This window comes from Leptosomus discolor, chromosome 10 (genome assembly GCF_034619465.1).
Source record: "Leptosomus discolor isolate bLepDis1 chromosome 10, bLepDis1.hap2, whole genome shotgun sequence".
Classification (NCBI taxonomy): Eukaryota; Metazoa; Chordata; class Aves; order Leptosomiformes; family Leptosomidae; genus Leptosomus; species Leptosomus discolor.
This window is the reverse complement of record NC_141400.1, coordinates 1,362,524-1,382,177: the sequence shown is the minus strand read 5'-3', so window position 1 is coordinate 1,382,177 and position 19,654 is coordinate 1,362,524. Positions and strand designations below refer to the sequence as shown.

The window sequence follows — 19,654 nt, the reverse complement described above, 5'->3', positions numbered from 1 at the left end:
AGCGCGGCGCTCCGTCTCCTCGGGCATCTCCGGCTGGCGACGGGGACGGCACCCGGGTCCCAGCAAGGCTCAGGCGTGGGCGCGCCGGCCGGCCGGCCCGTGCGGCGGCTGAAGGGGAGGAGGGGCTGCGCCCCCCGCGTTGCCTTCCCTCTCGCCAGAGGCTGCGACCTGCACCCCGCTTCTTCGCCCGCGGCCCGCCCCGCGGCTGGAGCTCTTGGGAGACTTGCAAAGCTCACTCGCCCCACCTCAGTGATTGCAGAGGCCTTTGCACACCCAGGGTCCCGCTTAGAGCCCCTGACCTGCATCTGCCTGAGCCCTGTCCCACCCAGAAGCTCGGTGCTCAGAAGACAAGCAGAGCCCTGCCAGCAATTTCCTGCTCCTCACCATTTCCCTGCATGCTCTGTCTACTTTGGTTTCAAACTGAAGAAATGGACCTGCTCTTCTTTATGTCAGCCACAGGACAAAATAGGAAAAAAACTCCCAGCCTTTCAAAAACCAGATCTTTCCTAGAGAGAACATGTGTACAAAGACCATTGTCTCCGCACAAGGCATTCAGGTCTTCTCTTTATTTTCCTTTTACACACAACGGTATCCCGGTTTGCAATGGTACCTTTATAACTGCAGCAAAATACAGCGTGAGGGTTTTCATGCTACACTGCCTTCATTCAAACAATCCACTACTATACATGGGCTGACAGTCCTACTTAAGAGGAACAGGTAAGACTAGGCTCCAACATCATTCCCAGAGTAGAAGGAGAAAGGGCAAAAAGGAGAATGCAAATGTTCTAACACAAACCCAGAAAATCATTTTGGGACAGCTTCCCACACCCATCAAAAAGCCTCTGAGCCCAGGAACAACAATGACAAGACCAAGCTCAACGTCATTTTCCCAACTTTGTCTGATTCCATCCTCAGGAAAAGTCCCTTGAAAAGACTCATGGAGTTTCCTTACAGTCCACACAAAGACAATGAACATGTTTTCACAACTCTGTCCAGTTACAGCTTATTAGCAGGCAATTCCACTTTGTCATGAAAGTAGAGTAATCAGGGCAGAAGACCAGCTTGGCTGAACTGGGAACTCTTCGCGGAGCTCAAGAGGAAAAAGAAATTGTATGATCTCTGGGAGCAAGGTCAGGCTTTGCAGCAATATTACAGAGCAGGGACGAGACTCCAAAAGCCAAAGCTCTACTACAGCTGAAATTGCCCTGTGGTGTGTCAACAAGAAAGTTATTTAAGTATGTTAATAGCAAGAGGAGGTCTAAAGAAAACATTAGACTGGTACTTGTTGACAATGGTCACCGGACTAATAGGGATGAAGAAGAAGTGGAGGCATTCAGTGCTTTCCTTGCCTCGCTCTTTAATAATACTGGTAGACCTTGGGCTACCTGGTGCCCTGAGTCAGAGGACCATGAGTGCAGGAACAGTGACTTTGCCTTTGTGGACCCTGAAATTGTACGAGATCTGCCATATCAGCTGGATGTTCACAATTCCATAGAGCATGATGGGATTCATAGAATGATAGAATGGTTTGGGTTGGAACGGATCTCAAAGATCAACTACTTCCAACTCCCTGCCCTTGCCTGGCTTCCAACCATGATGCCTAATCCTATCACTGCAGGCCCTCGTAGGAAGTCCCTTCCCTGCCATCTTGTAGGCCCCTTCAGGTACTGGGAGGCCGCTAAGAGTTCTCTCTGGAGCCTTCTCTTACCAGGCTGAACAAGCCCAACTCTCTCAGTCTGTCCTCGCAGGAAAGGTGTTCCAACCCTCTGACCATCTTGGTAGCCCTCCTCTGGACTCTCTCCAACAGCTCCATGTCCTTCTTGTGTTGAGGACTCCAGAGCTGGACGCAGTATTTCACGTGGAGTCTCACGAGGGCAGAGTAGAGGGGCAGAATCGCCTCCCTTGACCCGCTGGCCGCACTTCTCTTGATGCAGCCCAGGATATGGTTGGCTTTTTGGGCTGCAAGCGCACCCTGTTGGCTCAGGTTCATCCTGTCATCCACCAGCACCCCCAAGTCTTTCTCCCCAGGACTGCTCTCAATCCACTCATCGCCCAGCCTGTAATTCTGCTTGGGATTGTCTCGACCCAGGGGCAGGACCTTGCACTTGGCCTTGTTAAACTTCATGAGGCTGGCCTGGGCCCACCTCTCCAGTCTGCCCAGGTCCCTCTGGATGGCATCCCTTCCCTCCAGCATGTTGACCTCACCACCCAAGTTGGTGTCATCGGAAAATGTGCTGAGGGTGCACTCAATGCCACTGTCCATGTCAATGACAAAGGTGTTAAATAGCACTGGTCCCAGTACCGATCCCTGAGGTGTAACACTGCTTGTCACTGGTCTCCACTGAGATATCGAGCCATTGATCACAACCCTTTGAGTGCCACCTTCCAGCCACTTTCTTATCCACAAAGTGGTCCATCTCTCAAATCCGTGTCTTTCCCATTTGGAGAACAGGAAGTCGTGCGGGACGGTGTCGAAGGCATAGCACAAGTCCAGACAGGTGACATTATTTGCTCTTCCCTTGTTGATTGATGCTGGAACTCCATCACAAAAGGCCACCCGATTTGTCAGGCAGGATCTTCCCTTGGTGAAGCCATGCTGGCTGCCACCAATCACCTCCACATTTTCCAGGTGCCATAGCAGAGCCTTCAGGAGGATCTGCTCCATGATCTTGCCAGGCACAGAGATGAGATTGACCAGCCTGTAGATATCCAGGTCATTTTTTTTCCCTTTTTGAAAATGGAGGGTGATGTTTCCCCTTTTCCAGTCTTTGGGCACTTCACCAGACTGCCATGACTTCTCAAATATGATGGACCGTGGCCTAGCAACTTAGTCTGCTAGGTCTCTCTTGACCCGGGGATGGATATCATCAGGTCCCACGGACTTGTACACCTTCACGTTCTTTACATAGCCATGAACCTGCTCTTCACTTATAGTGGGTGGGTCTTCCTTCTCCCAGACCCTGCCTTTAGCTACTGCAATTCATCTGGATTCATCCCAGAGTACTGAATGATCTGGCAGATGTCATGGCAGGACTCTCTTGGTCACCTACCAAAGGTCTTGGGACTCTGGGGAGGTCCCTGCTGACTGGAAGTTAGCCAATGTTCTTCCAATTTACAAAGAAGGGCGTGAGGGAAGATCCAGGAAACCACAGACCAGTTAGTCCACCTTCAGTTCCTGGAGAAATTATGGAGAAGATCATCCTGGGTACTACTGAAAGGCATTTCAAGAACGATGTAATCATCAGGCACAGTCAACACGGAAAGCAAACAGGACAAGGAAGAGTCCTGTTTAACTAATTTGATATCCTTCTGTGATGAGGTCGCCCGCCTCAGGGATGACGGGATGGCAGTTAATGTAGTTTTTCTGGAGTATGATACTGTCCCTCAGAGGATCCCTCCGCACACTTTGTCCAACTGTGAGATGAGCAGCTTCATGGAGAGCCGGGTGAAGAACTGGCTGAAGGGCAGAGCTCAAAGGGTTGTAGTGATGGGGGGCTACATGGGGCTGGTAAATGGTCACCAGTGGTGTTCCTGAGCATTCAATTCTAAAGCCTATTCCCTTCAACATTTTAATCAATGACCTGGATACAGGAGGTGAACGCACCATTAGTAGTTTGGCTGACGATACCAAACTGGGAGGTGCTGTTGACCGCCTTGAGGGACAAGAGGACATGCAGAGGGATCTAGACAGATTGGAGCACTGGGTAATCATCAATGGCATGAAATTCAACAGGCTCAACAGCCAGAATCTGCACCTGGAATGGAGTAGCACTGGGCACAAGGAGAAACTGGGAGACAAGCGGCTGGAAAGCAGCCCTGCAGAAGGGGATCGGGGGTGCTGGGTGACACAAGGGTCAACAGGAGTCAGCAGTGTGCCCTGGCAGCCAAGAGCACAAACCGCATCCTGGAGCGCATTGAACACAGCACGAACAGCTGCTCAAAAGTGGTGATTATCCCGCTGCATTTGGCGTTGGTGCGGCCTCATCTCGAGTCCTGTGTGCAGTTCTGGGCACCACAATTTGAGAAGGATGTGAAGGTACTGGACAGCATCCAGAGGCAGGCAACAAAGTTGGTGACAGGGCTGGAAGGTATGTCCTGTGAGAAGTGGCTCAGGATTTGGGTTTGTCTAGATCGGTGAAGAGGAGTCTTGGGGCCACCTCATTGCTCTCTCGAGCTTCCTCAGAAGAGGAAGTGTATAGAGAGGTGCAGAGCTCTTCTCCCTCATATCCAGCGACAGGACATAAGTGAATGGTTCAAAGCTGCACCACAGGATGTTCAGATGTGATATTAGGAAGCATTTTTTTTACTGAGAAGGTGGCCAAAACACTGGAACAGGCTTCCTAGGGAATGGGTGGTCAATGATTGTCAATGATCAAAGGGTGGTCAATGCCCCAAACGTCTCTCGGTTTATGAGGCATTTGGATAATACCCTTAATAATATGCTTTAACTTGGTCAGCTGTGAAGCAATTGGGCAGTTGGACTAGATGATCATTGCAGGTCCCTTCCAACTGAAATAGTCTATTCTCTACTATTCTATGCTATGCTGTGCTATGCTATACAATGATATGCTAATTTCCATTCAATTCCCCTCTATCCCTACACCATTAGTGCTGCTATAATTCAAGGAAATGCCAAGGAGACAGCCCAACCGGCCCCCTCTTATGGGTCAAAGGAAGATCTTGTGGTGCATTTTGCTGCTGTCCCCTGCTCTCCTCAATCCCACTCTCTATGTTGTTGATGAAGATTTCTGTCCTGGTTAAAGCCTTACCCATGACAATATTATAGAGTACTGATTTCTTACACTTGCAGGTCGAGAGCTCTTATGTTCTGTGGAAAGCAGCCTTAAAGATCTGCTGGCTCTGCCCTGCTCCCTTGTCCCCAAGGGCAGTTTCCCAGGGGGTCCCATTGACTAACTCCTTGAATACCTGGAAGTTTGCTTTCCTGAAATGCAGGGTCCCAACTTTACTCTTTCCTGACCCATATCCCTCAGGACTACAAACTCCACCAGTGCGTGATCACTGCAGCCCAGGCTGCCTCCCAGCTGGACATCTCCGATTACCTACCTTGCGTTGCTGACCAACAGGTCCAATATCACATCCCCTCTGGGAGGACTATGAAGGGCATAAGAAGTTTTCCTCCTTAAAAAACACCTAAAATGACCCCCTTGGGAAAGCTCAGCAGTGTGTTCAGGCCCTGCAATGCAGGAAACAGCCTCCCCTTCTCACAGGGTAAAAACTGTAATAAGCCATCAAGTTATGAACTGCAGCAGACAGCCAGACCCTCGAGCTGGAATGACCCGAAATCCAGCTTGTTTACACCAGCAGGTGCTGGTTCCTTGTCACCTCAGGAAGAGAGACACCCTGATTCTCTAAGATGTCATTGCCAACTCTGTATATTACAGCTCATAGTGTTGGAAGAGATTAGCATAGATAATCCTACATCCCTTTAGATGGGCACAACTCTCAGCAGACTAGCTTTGCCCAGGACTCAGGCCACACACAGCATGCCGTGCAGACCCTGGTGACAAGAAAGAAAGAGTGCCCCTGTTCCACGCATTCAAGCCATTGTAGGACTTTCCTGCAAGACAACAATTCTATTCACCATTTCTAGTGACACAGTTAAAGAAGTTTGCATGTGGACTTCTTGCTCGCAGGTGGCTTTGTCGCCAGTAGCAACTGGGAGCTGCTTGTGAGCTCCCTGTTTGTAAACTTCAAGTAGCTCCAGGGGAGGTTTAGATTGGATATTAGAAACATTTCTTCAGCAAAAGGATTGTCAAGCACTGGCACAGGCTGCCCAGTAAAGTATTGAGTCACTATCCCTGGACATGGACCTCACAGGCATGGTTTTCTATAGTGTAAGGTTAACAGTTGGACCCGATGATCTCGAGGATCTTTTCCAACCCAAATGATTTTATGATTCTACTCAGGTTAACTGGATTAGGGATCATTCTCCCCTCAATATACAGACATCTTCTGGTCAGCATTACTACTCCAGCCTGACCTCAGGAATTACCTTTTTATGAGGCCTTGCAGAAGGGATGGCTGGAGTCCTCTGCATTTCCAGAAAGCAGAGCTCTCCCTGCTAGCAATTTTTGCTCACCAAATGCCCACCTCCTTGTGCTCCCCTAAATATTTTCCAAAGGAACATGAATGCTTTCTTTGGGCCTTCCATCTCCTGAAACTCCTACACCTGTAGTGTCAAAACCACTTTGTGCTCCAACACCTCATATTTTTCATCTGCACCTGGAGCTGCCAGGAGACTTGGAAAGCTCATTCCCCCACCCCTCTGCTTTGCAGAAGCATTTGCACATCCAGGTCCCCCCTTAGGGTAGGGGCTGGTTTTCCCCGACTTTGATCCAACTGGACCCTGTTGCAGCCAGAATCTCAGTGCTCAGAAGACAAGCAGAGGCCTGCCAGCAATTCCCTGCTCCCCACCATTTCCCTGAATGCTCTGTCTGCTGCGGCTTCAAACTGAAGAAATGTACCCACTCACCCTTATCTCAGCCAAGGGATGAAATGAGGAAAAAAATCCTGGCCTTTAAGAATTTGACAGAGAATTTGACCAGCAAGAACAGCTCTACAAGGACTATGTCTCCACACAAGGCATTTGTCTGTCCTCTTTATTTCACTTTTACACACAAGGGTATCCCAGTTTACAACGGTACACTTCACAACTGCAGAACAACACAGCGTGAGCGTCTCCAAATATTCCGTGCCACACTGCCTTTATACATGGGGTGACAGTCGTTCTTAAGAGGAATAGGTAAGACTAGGCTCAAACACAGTTCCCAGAGTCGAAGGAGAAAGGGCAAAAAGAAGAATGCAAATGCTTTAACACAAACCCAAAAATTCATATCAGGACAGCTTTCCTCTCCCCTCAACAAGCCTCCGGATTCTGGAAAAACAATCACAAGACCAAAAGCAAAATCCGTTTCTGAAATTCATCTCGATTCTCCCTTCACAAAATAGTCTTTGAAATCACTTGTGGACTTTCCTAACAATCTACCCAAAACCAATGAACATGTTATCTCATCTCCCTACAGTTACAGCCTATGCGAACACCGTTAGAACTGCTTTATGTCCAAGGCAATCCCAAGGAGACAGCCCACCCGACCCCCTCTTAAGGGACAAAGGAAGATCTTGATGTGCGTTTTGTTGCTCTTCCCGAGAGAAGAGGAGACTGCTGTACTCAAAGAGTCAAAATACCCTTCTTGCCTGATGAGCTGGAATTACAGGCATCACAGCAGCTGGATGTGCACAACTCCCTGCTTCACCGGGCAGCCTTTGTGCAGCAAGTGCAGGCACAACAGGCCTGTACAGACAGACATAGCGACCAGAAGGCAAAACACACCGAGCCCACACATCACAGACAGACACATCCAGAACGCAGAGAAGAAAGAGCCTCGTGCTTGCACCGCATTGTAACACAGCCCTCACAACTGCCTTGTTTCCTGACCCGGGAGGAGGGTAACGTGCATTTCAGCGAGCGTGTGATTTGTCTGCCCGACCGTGCCATTTCACTACAGCACAGAATAAGAAGATCACAGTCTTGCCTCACAGGAAGTAAGACGAGAACTTAGGCGGGTGCCTGGAACTAGTTCCACTCTCGAAGCATTTCAGAAATTGCTGTAAAAGAGCAGAAACATATTGTTGCCTGGCTGAGGAGACTATAGTTTGTTGGGTTTTTTTTTTTTTCTTTGTTTGTTTTTGTTTTTTTTTTTAGGGGGGAATCAACCTTTCTCTCGACTAAGAATTTCAGGAAAGTCCGAGATACTGCTTGCAAATACATATTTACTCTGGAGGATCCATTGCCACACGCTGTAGCTGGGATCCTTTCCTATCACAAGGCATGAAGCCTCTGTCTCTGCTGACTCCACACTAGTTAAAGGAAAGGCTATTGAACTGTTCCCCAGAGAGCATCTCTGCATTCTCTGCTGCCGTGTTCTCCACAGCTACAGGGCCATGGGGGAAATCCTGTTCATCCTCGGTGCCCCCCATCATAGTACACTGCTGTGGTGGCAGGCTGGGGAGGATGGGCTTCAGGAACTTGAACTCGCTGTTGCCCGAGCCCGTCGTGAGGCTGATCTCGTAGCAATAGGCGTGGGGCAGGGTCCCCGCAGTGGCTGCATCAGCCAGGTCACTCTGCAGGTTACCGGGGCCATAAAGCACGTGTCCACCCTTCAGCGCCTTGCTCTTGCACACCTTGCAAGTGACAAAGGCTGCTGTGGACACGAGGAAGAGCAGTGAGACGAGGACCAATGAAATGATTAAATAGGTTGTCAGGGAGCCACCCTCATCTTCTGTGGCCAGGCTGCTGTGTGGTAGAGGCATGTCTGAGAAGTCATTGAGCAGGAGTGCGCTCAGTGCTGCAGTGGCTGACAGCGGGGGCCGCCCGTTGTCTCGCACCAGGACGACGAGCTTCTGCTTCACGGCGTCTCTCTCTGTCACTGGCCTCCTCAGCCTCACCTCCCCGCTTTGGGCACCCACTGCAAACAGCCCGGGGTCAGTGGCCCTCAGCAGGTGGTACGAAAGCCACGAGTTCTGTCCTGAGTCGGCATCAACGGCCACCACTTTGGAGATGAGGTACCCCGCCTCAGCCGATGTGGGCACCAGCTCGCTGGATGGTGGGCTGCTGTCCTGCGCTGGGTGCAGCACCAACGGCGCATTGTCGTTCTCATCCACCACAACAAGGCGCAGGGTGACGTTGGCACTAAGAGGGGGAGACCCCGCATCGGAGGCACTCACCGAGACCTCAATCTGCCTCACCTGCTCGTAGTCCAGGGACCGCAGCACAAAGATGTGCCCGTTCTCAGAGTTGACGGAGATGCAGGAGCAGGGAGGCCGCTCCGTGGGGTGGGATGGTGCCAGCGAATAGGTCACCTTGGCATTGGGCCCCACATCAGCATCCCTGGCACTGACGGCTCCAACGAGCACTGTGGGGACATTGTTCTCACGCACGTGCATGGTGTACGATGTCTGGTTGAAGACAGGTGCATTGTCGTTGACATCGGAGATGTCCACCGTGAAGGTCTGGGTGGTCGTGAGAGGAGGTGTCCCCGCATCTGCTGCTATGACAGTCAGGATGTACTGAGCCGTCTCCTCACGGTCTAGTGTGCTCACAGTCACCAGCTCATAGTAATTCTTGTAGGCCGGCCGCAGGGAGAACAAGAACTGGTCCTCAAGGGCACAGGAGAGCTTCCCGTTGGCACCAGCATCCCGGTCCCTGACAGTAAAGAGGGCGACCACTGTCCCAGGTGATGCGTTCTCGGGGAGGGGGCTGCTGAAGGAACTGACCACCAGCTCTGGTGCATTGTCATTCACATCCACCACCTCCACCAACACCTTGCAGATTGCTGAGAGGCCCCCACCGTCCGTGGCCCGCACGCTGAGCTCGTGGGTCTCTGCTGCCTCAAAGTCCAGAGGCTTTGTGAGTTTAATTTCACCACTCGTGGGGTCAATCACAAATGCTGAGCTGCTCTGGCCCACCGCTTGGCTGAACTGATAGACAATGTCCCCATTAGGTCCCGCGTCCAGATCTGTTGCCACCACGCGGAGAACCACAGAGCCCTCTGGGGCGTTTTCCAAAACCTGCCCAACGTACAGTTTCTGTGTAAAGACGGGCGCATTGTCATTTACGTCTAGAACGACAATGTGGATCTGGGTGGTCCCGCTCCTGGGTGGAGAGCCTCCATCCACAGCGATGAGACTGAAACTCATTTCCTCCTGCTCCTCTCTATCTAGCGGCTTTTCCAGGACCAGTTCCACCTGTTTGTCGTTCTCACTCTGACTCTCAAAGGAGACAGTAAAGTACTCGTTGTCGGGAGCGATTCTGTACGCCTGGATGCTGTTGCTGCCAACATCCAGGTCCTGAGCCCCCTCCAGCGGGAAACGAGAGCCCGGGTCGCTCCTTTCCGGGATCTTAAAAGTGACTTGTTCCTCCGGGAAAACGGGCGAGTGGTCGTTGATGTCCTCCACCGCCACCTCGACCCGAAAGAACTGCAGCGGCTCTGCCAGCAGCAGCTCGAAGGGCAGCGTGCACGTCGCGGACTGCCCGCACAGCTCCTCCCGGTCCAGCCTCTGCGCCACGACGAGGCGGCCGGTGCCGCGGTCTAAGCGCAAGGGCTGCCGGCCGTCCTCCGAGGCGAGGCGGGCGCGGCGAGCCGAGAGCTGCGCCGGGGCCAGCCCCGCGTCCTCCGCCACGTTGGCCACCACGGAGCCGCTCTCGCCCTCCTCGGCTACGGAGTAGCGGAGGGGCTCGGGGCGCGCGTGCGGCAGGGAGAGGAGAGCAGAGAGACAAAGCACTTGCCTTGCGATCGCCATGGCGGGCCGGCGGACAGCCTCCGTCTCGCGCCTCGGCCGCGCAGTCCTCCGCGGGAAGCAGCGGCGCCCGGCAGCAGCGCGGCGGGGCGGCGGGCGGGCGCCCTCCCTCTCGCCGACTCCGGCTGGCGGGGCGCAGCGCGGCCGCCCTGGCCCGGCAGCGGCTGGCACGGGGCACCGCTCGCCGCCGACCGCCGCCACCGCCGCTGCTGCCCGGCTCGGCTCGGCTCGGCTCGGCTCGGCTCGGCGGGGCTGGGCTGCGCTGGGCAGGGCCGGGCCGGGCTCGGCCGCCTCCCTCCGCAGCCGCTCGGCGTCGCCTTGGCCGGCAGCACCACCCTGCGGCCCGCAGCGGGACTGCGCCCGCCGCCGCCCGCTGCCCGCGCTGCCACACCGACCCGTGCGCGACAGCTTTTCCTCTCTCCTGGCATCACGCCGTTGACTCCTGAAAACGTGTGGCTTACAGCAAACATCGCATTCCTCTATAGATCATCAGCGGTAATGAAAAGAAGCGAAACCCGAAAGCTTCGTTACCCCCTATCTTCTACAGTGCCTTAAGGTTACGTCCTGATACTCAAAAATATTGACATGCTCATTTCAACTTTAAGTTGCCCAGAAAAAAAAAACAAAACAAAACAAAAAGAAAAATACATTGCTCAAAGCTTACTCTTAACACTATGGAGAACCAGTAAACTCCCGGTCGGTTATGGAAAGAGTGACAATGTCAGCCGTTTCGAGTGGAATCAGTTTCTGCTTGGTCATAATAAGGAAATCCTTTGCAAGCACAGCTTAACTTTCTTAATACGTTTCTACCTTGCTATTGAACAGACTGCAGAAAATTAAGACGTGATTACAGACCCCTCTCCATAAGAAAGAAAAAAACAATGCACAGAAAAAGTAATGTAGGAAGAAGTCATCTTGAAGATCTGCTTCCACTTTTCAGTGTTTCCCTGAACATCTAGAAGCAGTAGCACTCTCACAATCATACACCAAGTCTCGATGTAATCAACATGCAACACAGACCTCCTCCTCCATCCGTATCACAATTACAAAATACCTACAAGAATAAAGGACTGCTCAAGAGGAGAGCGGTTTGCTGTCTCACAGAGAATGCTTGAACCTCCTCGGTAATTTTTTGGTGCGTGTTTCTCTCTCCGTTCTCTTTTCCCTGTGAGAACGTCAGCCGGTGAGGACAGACAGGCTTGTCTTTCTCCTCACTTACTGGTGGGTGAGCCAAGGGTTTGGATCGGAATTGTCACGTAACTCCATCCCCCCGTTTGCAGGGCAAGCTGCTTCCGCACGTCTGGGAGCCGTGTCTTCGGAGAGGGAAGCTCTGCCCTGCAAAGAACAGAGAGCCGAGGGTCGCCTTTGAAGGGAAGCAGCAGCGGCGAGAAGCTTAGGGGTCTGAGACCACTGCGCGTGTGACGCCACTCTGCTCTACCCAGAGCCAAAGAGGAGGCCGGACCGGGCGGTGGGTCTCTGACCTGGACGGGGACAATCGAAAGCTGGGAACCAGCCTCCACTGCGGACATCACAAAGGAAGGCACAGGGAGGCTGCGTTGTAAGGCCTCGATATCCAAACTACCCTGACATTTTGAGTTCAGCACTGCCGCCGCCCTACTGAAAGGCACATGGCAGCGCCGAGCGCCAGCTCCTAACAGCACTGCAAGGGACAACGTCAGTGATGAGACACCCCTCTGCACCGTCGTCCCCGCAGTCCCGCTTGACGCGGGACGGGACCACTACGTTGCCGGGGCTGCCGCCTCCGGGAGGACGTGTCCCTAGGGGCGGGGTCGTTCCTGCTCTGGGTCCCTACGGGCTCTGCACGGTGCGGGGACAGGACCGGCTGCGTGGCGCGCACATCTATAGCCCTACTTCCCATCTTCTCACGGGCCAAAGTTTTGAGCTAAGGCGAATGAGAGGGCGCCGTTATTCAGCGCTTCGGGATCAGCTCAGCCGAGCCGGGTCCTCCCGGGAGGCCCCCGCCAGAGGCTCTGAGACCCCCTCTACCCTCCCCTCCCGCCTGTGGCTCCTCCACCACCACCGCCGCCACGTCGGTAGTCCTTACTGCCAGGGGAGAACCGCCTCACGCCGCGCTGCTCCCTCCCCGCTCCCCCCATCGCCTCGGCCCGGGCAGGTCCCTCACCTGTGCAGCCCAGTCGCCTTCTTCGCCCACGTTGGCCGCCTCTTGCGAGCACACCGAGCTCCGCTGGTCGCCCGGGCCGGGGGGCAGCCCGGCGGGGAGGCAGGGCAAGAGGGGCCTGAGGAACCGGAACTCGCTGTTGACGGTGCCGGCGGCGAAGCAGACGTCGTAGACGTAGCTGCGGGGCAGGGAGCCCGCGTTGCTCTCCGTGGCAGCCCTCGGGAACGTGGGCAAGGGCTCCGCCTCGCTCCGCCTGGCCCGCCGCACCTTCGCCACCACGGTGGCCACCGCGGTGGCCACGAACAGCGCCGACACGCACGCCAGGCACGCGATGAGGGAGAGGGTCAGCGGCCCGTCGGGCTCGGCGGCCGGCGCCTCCTCGCTCCCCCGCAGATGGGCGTCGGAGAAGCCGTCGACCAGCGCGATGCCGAGGGTGGCGGTGGCGGAGCGCGGCGGCTGCCCGCGGTCCCGCACCAGCACGACGAGCCGCTGCCGGGGCGCGTCGCGCTCCGCCACGGCCCGCGCCGTCCGCACCTCGCCGCTGTGCAGCCCCACGCGGAACAGCCCCGGCTCCGTCGCCTTGGCCAGCTCGTACGACAGCCACGCGTTCTGACCCGCGTCCGCGTCCACCGCCACCACCTTGGCCACCAGGTAGCCCGCCCGCGCCCAGCGCGGCACCAGCTCGCCCGCCGCCGCGCTGCTCTCGGCGGGCGGGTGCAGCACGACGGGCGCGTTGTCGTTCTCGTCCCGCACCACCACGCGTAGCACCGCCTGGGCGCTGAGCGGCGGCGAGCCGCCGTCGGCGGCGCGCACCGCCACCTCGAAGGCGCGCACCTCCTCGAAGTCCAGCGGCCGGAGGACGTAGACGTCGCCGTTTTCAGAGCTGACCGACACGTCGGGCTGCTCCTTGCCCTCCTGCCGCACCAGCGCGTAGTTTACGCGCGCGTTTTTGCCCGCGTCGGCGTCCGTGGCGTTCACGCTGCCGATGCGCAGCATGGGGCTGTTGTTCTCCGTGACCCACAGCGTGTAAACCTCCTGGGTGAACTCGGGGGCGTTGTCGTTCACGTCCGAGATCTGCACCAAGAGGCTTTCCCGAGAGCTCAGCCGCGTCGCGCCCCAGTCCAGGGCCGTGATGCTGATGTTGTACTCCGCCGTCCTCTCCCTGTCCAGCGCCGCGCTTGTCCTCAGCTCGTAGTAATTGTCAAAAGCGGGGCTGAGACTGAAGGGCAAGTCCCCGTCGATCACGCACTCCGTCCTGCCGTTGTCCCCGGAGTCCCGGTCCCGCACACTGAACAGGGCCACCACGGTGCGCGGCGGCGCGTCCTCGGGAATGGAGGCGCTGAGGGAGGTGAGCGCTATCTCGGGGGCGTTGTCGTTCACGTCCAGGACCTCCACCTGCACTTTGCAATGCGCAGACAGCCCCCCGCCGTCCGTGGCTTTCACCATCATCATGTGGCTTCCCGCTTCCTCGAAGTCCAGGTTGCCCGCGACCCGTATCTCTCCGGTGGCGGGGTTCAGCTCGAAGAGCTGCCGGGACCACTCCGATGTCTGGGTGAAGGCGTACCGCACTTGCCCGTAGGACCCTTCGTCGGGATCCGCGGCCGCCACTCTCACCACCAGCTGCTCCGGGGGGCTGTTCTCGGCCAGGCGCACCTCGTACACCTCCCGACTGAAGATCGGGATGTTGTCATTGGCATCCAGCACCACGATCCGGATCTGAGCCGTGCCCGACCTGGGTGGCGAGCCCCCGTCGGTGGCGGTGAGGAGTAAATTCAGCTCCGGCTGCTCTTCACGGTCCAGCTGCCGCTCTAGCACAAGCTCCGCGTATTTTACTCCGCCTTTCCCTGTTCTGAGAGCGAGGGAGAAATGCGAATTGGATCCAAGGCTGTAGTTCTGCAAGCCGTTGCTGCCCACGTCCTTGTCCCGGGCGCTTTCCAGAGGAAAACGGGACCCGGGAGGTGTCGTTTCGGGAATCTCTAAAGCCATCTCTTTCTCCGGGAACACGGGGGAGTTGTCGTTCACGTCACGAACCTCCACCTCTCCCCGGATCAGCTGCACCGGATTCTCAAATAATATCTTAAAAAAGAGGGTGCAGGTGTCGCTCTGCGGACAGATCTCCTCTCGGTCCAGCGACTCCTTGGCCGTCAGGACTCCCGTGTTTTGGTTGAGGCGGAAAAGCTGCTCGTTCCCCTCGGACACAACGCGGGCCTTGCGAGCTGCCAGCTGCTCCGGAGCAACCCCCAGGTCCTTTGCAATATTGGCGACAAAGGAGTCCCTCTCCATTTCCTCCGCCAGAGAATAGCGGAGGGTTTCAGCCCCGCTCTGACACGCGCAAACGCCCAGAATAAACAAGATCACTTGCCTCTTGCTGCCACCGCTCCGGCTCCCACTCGCCATTCCTCTCCAGAAAAGCCATCCACCGTCCTCCGTGGTTCCCAGCATTTTAAAGCAGCGTCCGAGGCAGAGCGGTGCTGGTCAGGAACCCCGGGCTAAGGGGGTCCGAAAGCCCCCGAGCACCCCGACTGCGCGCCCCGCCGCCCTTCCCGAGCAGCTCACACGCCTTTATTTTTTTTTTTTCTCTCTCTCCCGGTGCCGGCAAACCCGGGGCGGGCAGAGGAACCTGCCGCTCCGTGGCCAACACCCCCACCCAGCGTCGCAAGGGGGAATAGTTCTTCTGGCTTCTCCTTCGGGCCAGGGCTGCCGGTTTGGAGGGTGCTGCTTGAATCTGCGCTCCCCGTGCAAACCCAAGCCGATGGCCGCAGGGGAAATGCTCTCCTCGCTTGGACGCGGGCTCCCTCCCCGCATCCAGAGCGCTGCTCTGCGCATCGCTTCCCATCTCCCAACCGTCACGTCTTCAAACAGAGTCTTCGGGTTTCCTCCGTGGCGTGGAGGCCGTGCAAGATCTGCCACTTCCACAGGCTGCGTTCCGGGATTTGCCTTCTCTTCTCTGCTTGTTAATCAGCACAATTAGCAAGTGGGGCGGACCAGAGAAGCACCGCTCTTGACAATGGGAGCTGGTGCCAGGGAAAGGTCCTGATACCAAATGCTTCACCATCATTGCCGGCAGCTGCCCCCCGTCCTGCCCCGCTCACCGCTGCCAAGAGCCCGCGGGCGGGCGGGCGCGCTCGGCTCCCGGGAGGCCGCCCCCCGCCCTTGGACAAACAGGGCAGCAGGACGAGCCCCAGGCCTTTCCCGCGGCCCCGAGGGGCGGAGGCTGGTCATTTTCCCAACTTTGCCTGATTCCATCCTCAGGAAAAGTCCCTTGAAAAGACTCATGGAGTTTCCTTACAGTTCACACAAAGACAATGAACATGTTTTCACAACTCTGTCCAGTTACAGCTTATTAGCAGGCAATTCCACTTTGTCATGAAAGTAGAGTAATCAGGGCAGAAGACCAGCTTGGCTGAACTGGGAACTCTTCGTGGAGCTCAAGAGGAAAAAGAAATTGTATGATCTCTGGGAGCAAGGTCAGGCTTTGCAGCAATATTACAGAGCAGGGACGAGACTCCAAAAGCCAAAGCTCTACTACAGCTGAAATTGCCCTGTGGTGTGTCAACAAGAAAGTTATTTTAAGTATGTTAATAGCAAGAAGAGGTCTAAAGAAAACATTAGACTGGTACTTGTTGACGATGGTCACCTGACTAATAGGGATGAAGAAGAAGTGGAGGCATTCAGTGCTTTCCTTGCCTCGCTCTTTAATAATACTGGTAGACCTTGGGCTACCTGGTGCCCTGAGTCGGAGGACCACGAGTGTAGGAATAGTGCATTTGTGGACCCTGAAATTGTACGAGATCAGCCATATCAGCTGGATGTTCACAATTCCATGGGGCCTGATGGGATTCATAGAATGATAGAATGGTTTGGGTTGGAACGGAACTCAAAGATCAACTACTTCCAACCCCCTGCCCTCGCCTGGCTAAACCTGCCATCGCCCAGCTTCCAACCGTGATTTCTAATCCTATCACTGCAGGCCCTTGTAAGAAGTCCCTCCCCGGCCTTCTTGTAGGCCCCTTCAGGTACTGGGAGGCCGCTAAGAGGTGTCCAAGGAGCCTTCTCTTACCAGGTTGAACAAGCCCAACTCTCTCAGTCTGTCCTCGTAGGAAAGGTGTTCCACCCCTCTGACCGTCTTGGAAGCCCTCCTCTGGACTCTCTCCAACAGCTCCATGTCCTTCTTGTGTTGGGGGCACCAGAGCTGGACGAAGTATTTCAGGGTGGGTTCTCACGAGGGCAGAGTAGAGGGGCAGAGTCGCCTCCCTCGACCTGCTGGCCACACTTCTCTTGATGCAGCCCAGGATACAGTTGGCTTTTTGGGCTGCAAGCGCACCCTGTTGGCTCAGGTTCATCCTGTCATCCACCAGCACCCTCAAGTCCTTCTCCCCAGGACTGCTCTCAATCCACTCATCGCCCAGCCTGTAATTCTGCTTGGGATTGTCTCGACCCAGGGGCAGGACCTTGCACTTGGCCTTGTTAAACTTCATGAGGTTGGCCTGGGCCCACCTCTCCAGCCTGTCCAGGTCCCTCTGGATGGCACCCCTTCCCTCCAGCATGCTGACCTCACCATCCAACTTGGTGTCGTCGGAAAAGATGCTGAGGGTGCACTCGATGCCACTGTCCATGTCAATGACAAAGGTGTTAAATAGCACTGGTCCCAGTGCCAATCCCTGAGGTGTAACACTGCTTGTCACTGGTCTCCACTGAGATATCGAGCCATTGATCACAACACTTTGAGTGCGACCTTCCAGCCAATTTCTTATCCACAAAGTGGTCCATCTCTCAAATCTGTGTCTTTCCCATTTGGAGAACAGGAAGTTGTGCGGGTCAGTGTCGAAGGCGTAGCACAAGTCCAGATAGATGACATTATTTGCTCTTCCCTTGTTGATTGATGCTGGAACTCCATCACAAAAGGCCACCAGATTTCTCAGGCAGGATTTTCCCTTGGTGAAGCCATGCTGGCTGCCACCAATCACCTCCACATTTTCCAGGTGCCATAGCAGAGCCTTCAGGAGGATCTGCTCCATGATCTTGCCAGGCACAGATGTGACAAGATGCCCAGGTCTTCTTTTTTTTCCCTTTTTGAAAATGGGGTGTGATGTTTCCCCTTTTCCAGTCTTTAGACACTTCACCAGACTGCCATGACTTCTCAAATATGATGGAACGTGGCCTAGCAACCCTGTCTGCTAGGTCTCTCTTGACCCGGGGATGGATATCATCAGGTCCCACGGACTTGTACACCTTCACATTCTTTACATAGCCATGAACCTGCACTTCACTTATAGTGGGTGAGTATTCCTTCTCCCAGACCCTGCCTTTAGCTACTGCAATTCATCTGGATTCATTCCAGAGTACTGAATGATCTGGCAGATGTCATGGCAGGACTCTCTTGGTCACCTACCAAAGGACTTGGGCTCTGGGGAGGTCCCTGCTGACTGGAAGCTAGCCAATGTTCTTCCAATTTGCAAAGAAGAGCGTGAGGGAAGATCCAGGAAACCACAGACCTGTTAGTCTACCCTCAGTTCCTGGAGAAATTATGGAGAAGATCATCCTGGGTACTACTGAAAGGAATTTCAAGAACAATGCAATCATCAGGCACAGTCAACACGGAAAGCAAACAGGACAGTTTTAAACAGAGTCCTGTTTAACTAATTTGATATCCTTCTGTGATGAGGTCACCCACCTCATGGATGACGGGATGGCAGTTAATGGAGTTTTTCTGGAGTATGATACTGTCCCTCAGAGGATCCTTCCGCACACTTTGTCCAACTGTGAGATGAGCAGCTTCGCAGAGAGCCGGGTGAAGAACTGGCTGAAGGGCAGAGCTCAAAGGGTTGTAGTGATGGGGGGCTACATGGGGCTGGTAAATGGTCACCAGTGGTGTTCCTGAGCATTCAATTCTAAAGCCTATTCCCTTCAACATTTTAATCAATGACCTGGATACAGGAGGTGAATGCACCATTAGTAGTTTGGCTGACGATACCAAACTGGGAGGTGCTGTTGACCGCCTTGAGGGACAAGAGGACATGCAGAGGGATCTAGACAGATTGGAGCACTGGGTAATCATCAATGGCATGAAATTCAACAGGCTCAACAGCCAGAATCTGCACCTGGAATGGAGTAGCACCGGGCACAAGGAGAAACTGGGAGACAAGCGGCTGGAAAGCAGCCCTGCAGAAGGGGATCTGGGAGTGATCGGTGACAAAAGGCTCAACAGGAGTCAGCAGTGTGCCCTGGCAGCCAAGAGCACAAACCGCACCCTGCAGCGCATTGAACACAGCACGAACAGCTGCTCGAAAGTGGTGATTATCCCGCTGCATTTGGCGTTGGTGAGGCCTCATCTTGAGTCCTGTGTGCAGTTCTGGGCCCCACAATTTAAGATGGATGCAAAGGTACTGGACTGCATCCAGAGGCAAGGAACAAAGTTGGTGATAGGACTGGAAGGAATGTCCTGTGAGAAGTGGCTAAGGATTTGAGTTTGTCTAGTTTGGTGAAGAGAAGTCTTGGGGCCACCTCATGGCTCTCTTGAGCATCCTCCAAAGGGGAAGTGGAGAGAGAGATGCAGAGCTCTTCTCCCTCATATCCAGTGACAGGACATAAGTGAATGGTTCAAAGCTGCACCACGGGAGGTTCAGGTTTGATATTAGGAAGCATTTGTTTATTGAGAAGGTGACCAAAACACTGGAACAGGCTTCCTAGGGAATGGGTGGTCAATGGTGGTCAATGGTCAAAGGGTGGTCAATGCCCCAAACCTCTCTGGGTTTATGAGGCATTTGGATAATACCCTTAATAATATGCTTTAACTTTTGGCCAGCTGTGAAGCAATTGGGCAGTTGGACTAGATGATCATTGCAGGTCCCTTCCAACTGAAATAGTCTATTCTCTACTATTCTATGCTATGCTGTGCTATGCTATACAATGATATGCTAATTTCCATTCAATTCCCCTCTATCCCTACACCATTAGTGCTGCTATAATTCAAGGAAATGCCAAGGAGACAGCCCAACCGGCCCCCTCTTATGGGTCAAAGGAAGATCTTGTGGTGCATTTTGCTGCTGTCCCCTGCTCTCCTCAATCCCACTCTCTATGTTGTTGATGAAGATTTCTGTCCTGGTTAAAGCCTTACCCATGACAATATTATACAGTACTGATTTCTTACACTTGCAGGTCGAGAGCTCTTGTGCTCTGTGGAAAGCAGCCTTAAAG

At 54.5% G+C, this 19,654-nt stretch overlaps 2 protein-coding genes across 2 annotated transcripts; both read right to left on the bottom strand.

Moving 5' to 3' along the window:
- Positions 1–7,878: 7,878 nt before the first annotated feature.
- Positions 7,879–10,320, bottom strand: LOC147414753 (protocadherin beta-15-like). Its single transcript, XM_086471215.1, has one exon. It carries the CDS (start codon positions 10,318–10,320, stop codon positions 7,879–7,881), a length of 2,442 nt encoding a protein of 813 aa, XP_086327341.1.
- A 1,431-nt stretch (positions 10,321–11,751) lies between these two features.
- Positions 11,752–18,136, bottom strand: LOC147414752 (protocadherin beta-16-like). Its single transcript, XM_086471214.1, has 6 exons — positions 18,132–18,136; positions 17,016–17,065; positions 15,550–15,741; positions 12,461–14,928; positions 12,061–12,220; positions 11,752–11,798 (listed from the first exon to the last, which is right to left on the bottom strand). The coding sequence occupies exons 1-6, from the start codon at positions 18,134–18,136 to the stop codon at positions 11,752–11,754; spliced, it is 2,922 nt and encodes a 973-aa protein (XP_086327340.1).
- Positions 18,137–19,654: the final 1,518 nt, after the last annotated feature.

What these genes read in the sequence shown, in the direction of transcription:
- LOC147414752 (XM_086471214.1), bottom strand. An exon ending in CGACGACACCAAGTTGGATG is followed by an intron (nt 15,742 to 17,015) that starts GTGAGGTCAGCA and finishes GTGAACTGTAAG; the next exon opens with GAAACTCCATGAGTCTTTTC. An exon ending in CCCGCGGGCTCTTGGCAGCG is followed by an intron (nt 14,929 to 15,549) that starts GTGAGCGGGGCA and finishes GTTCCTGACCAG; the next exon opens with CACCGCTCTGCCTCGGACGC.
- LOC147414753 (XM_086471215.1), bottom strand. Translation starts at nt 10,320, where the DNA reads ATGGCGATCGCAAGGCAAGTGCTTTGTCTCTCTGCTCTCCTCTCCCTG.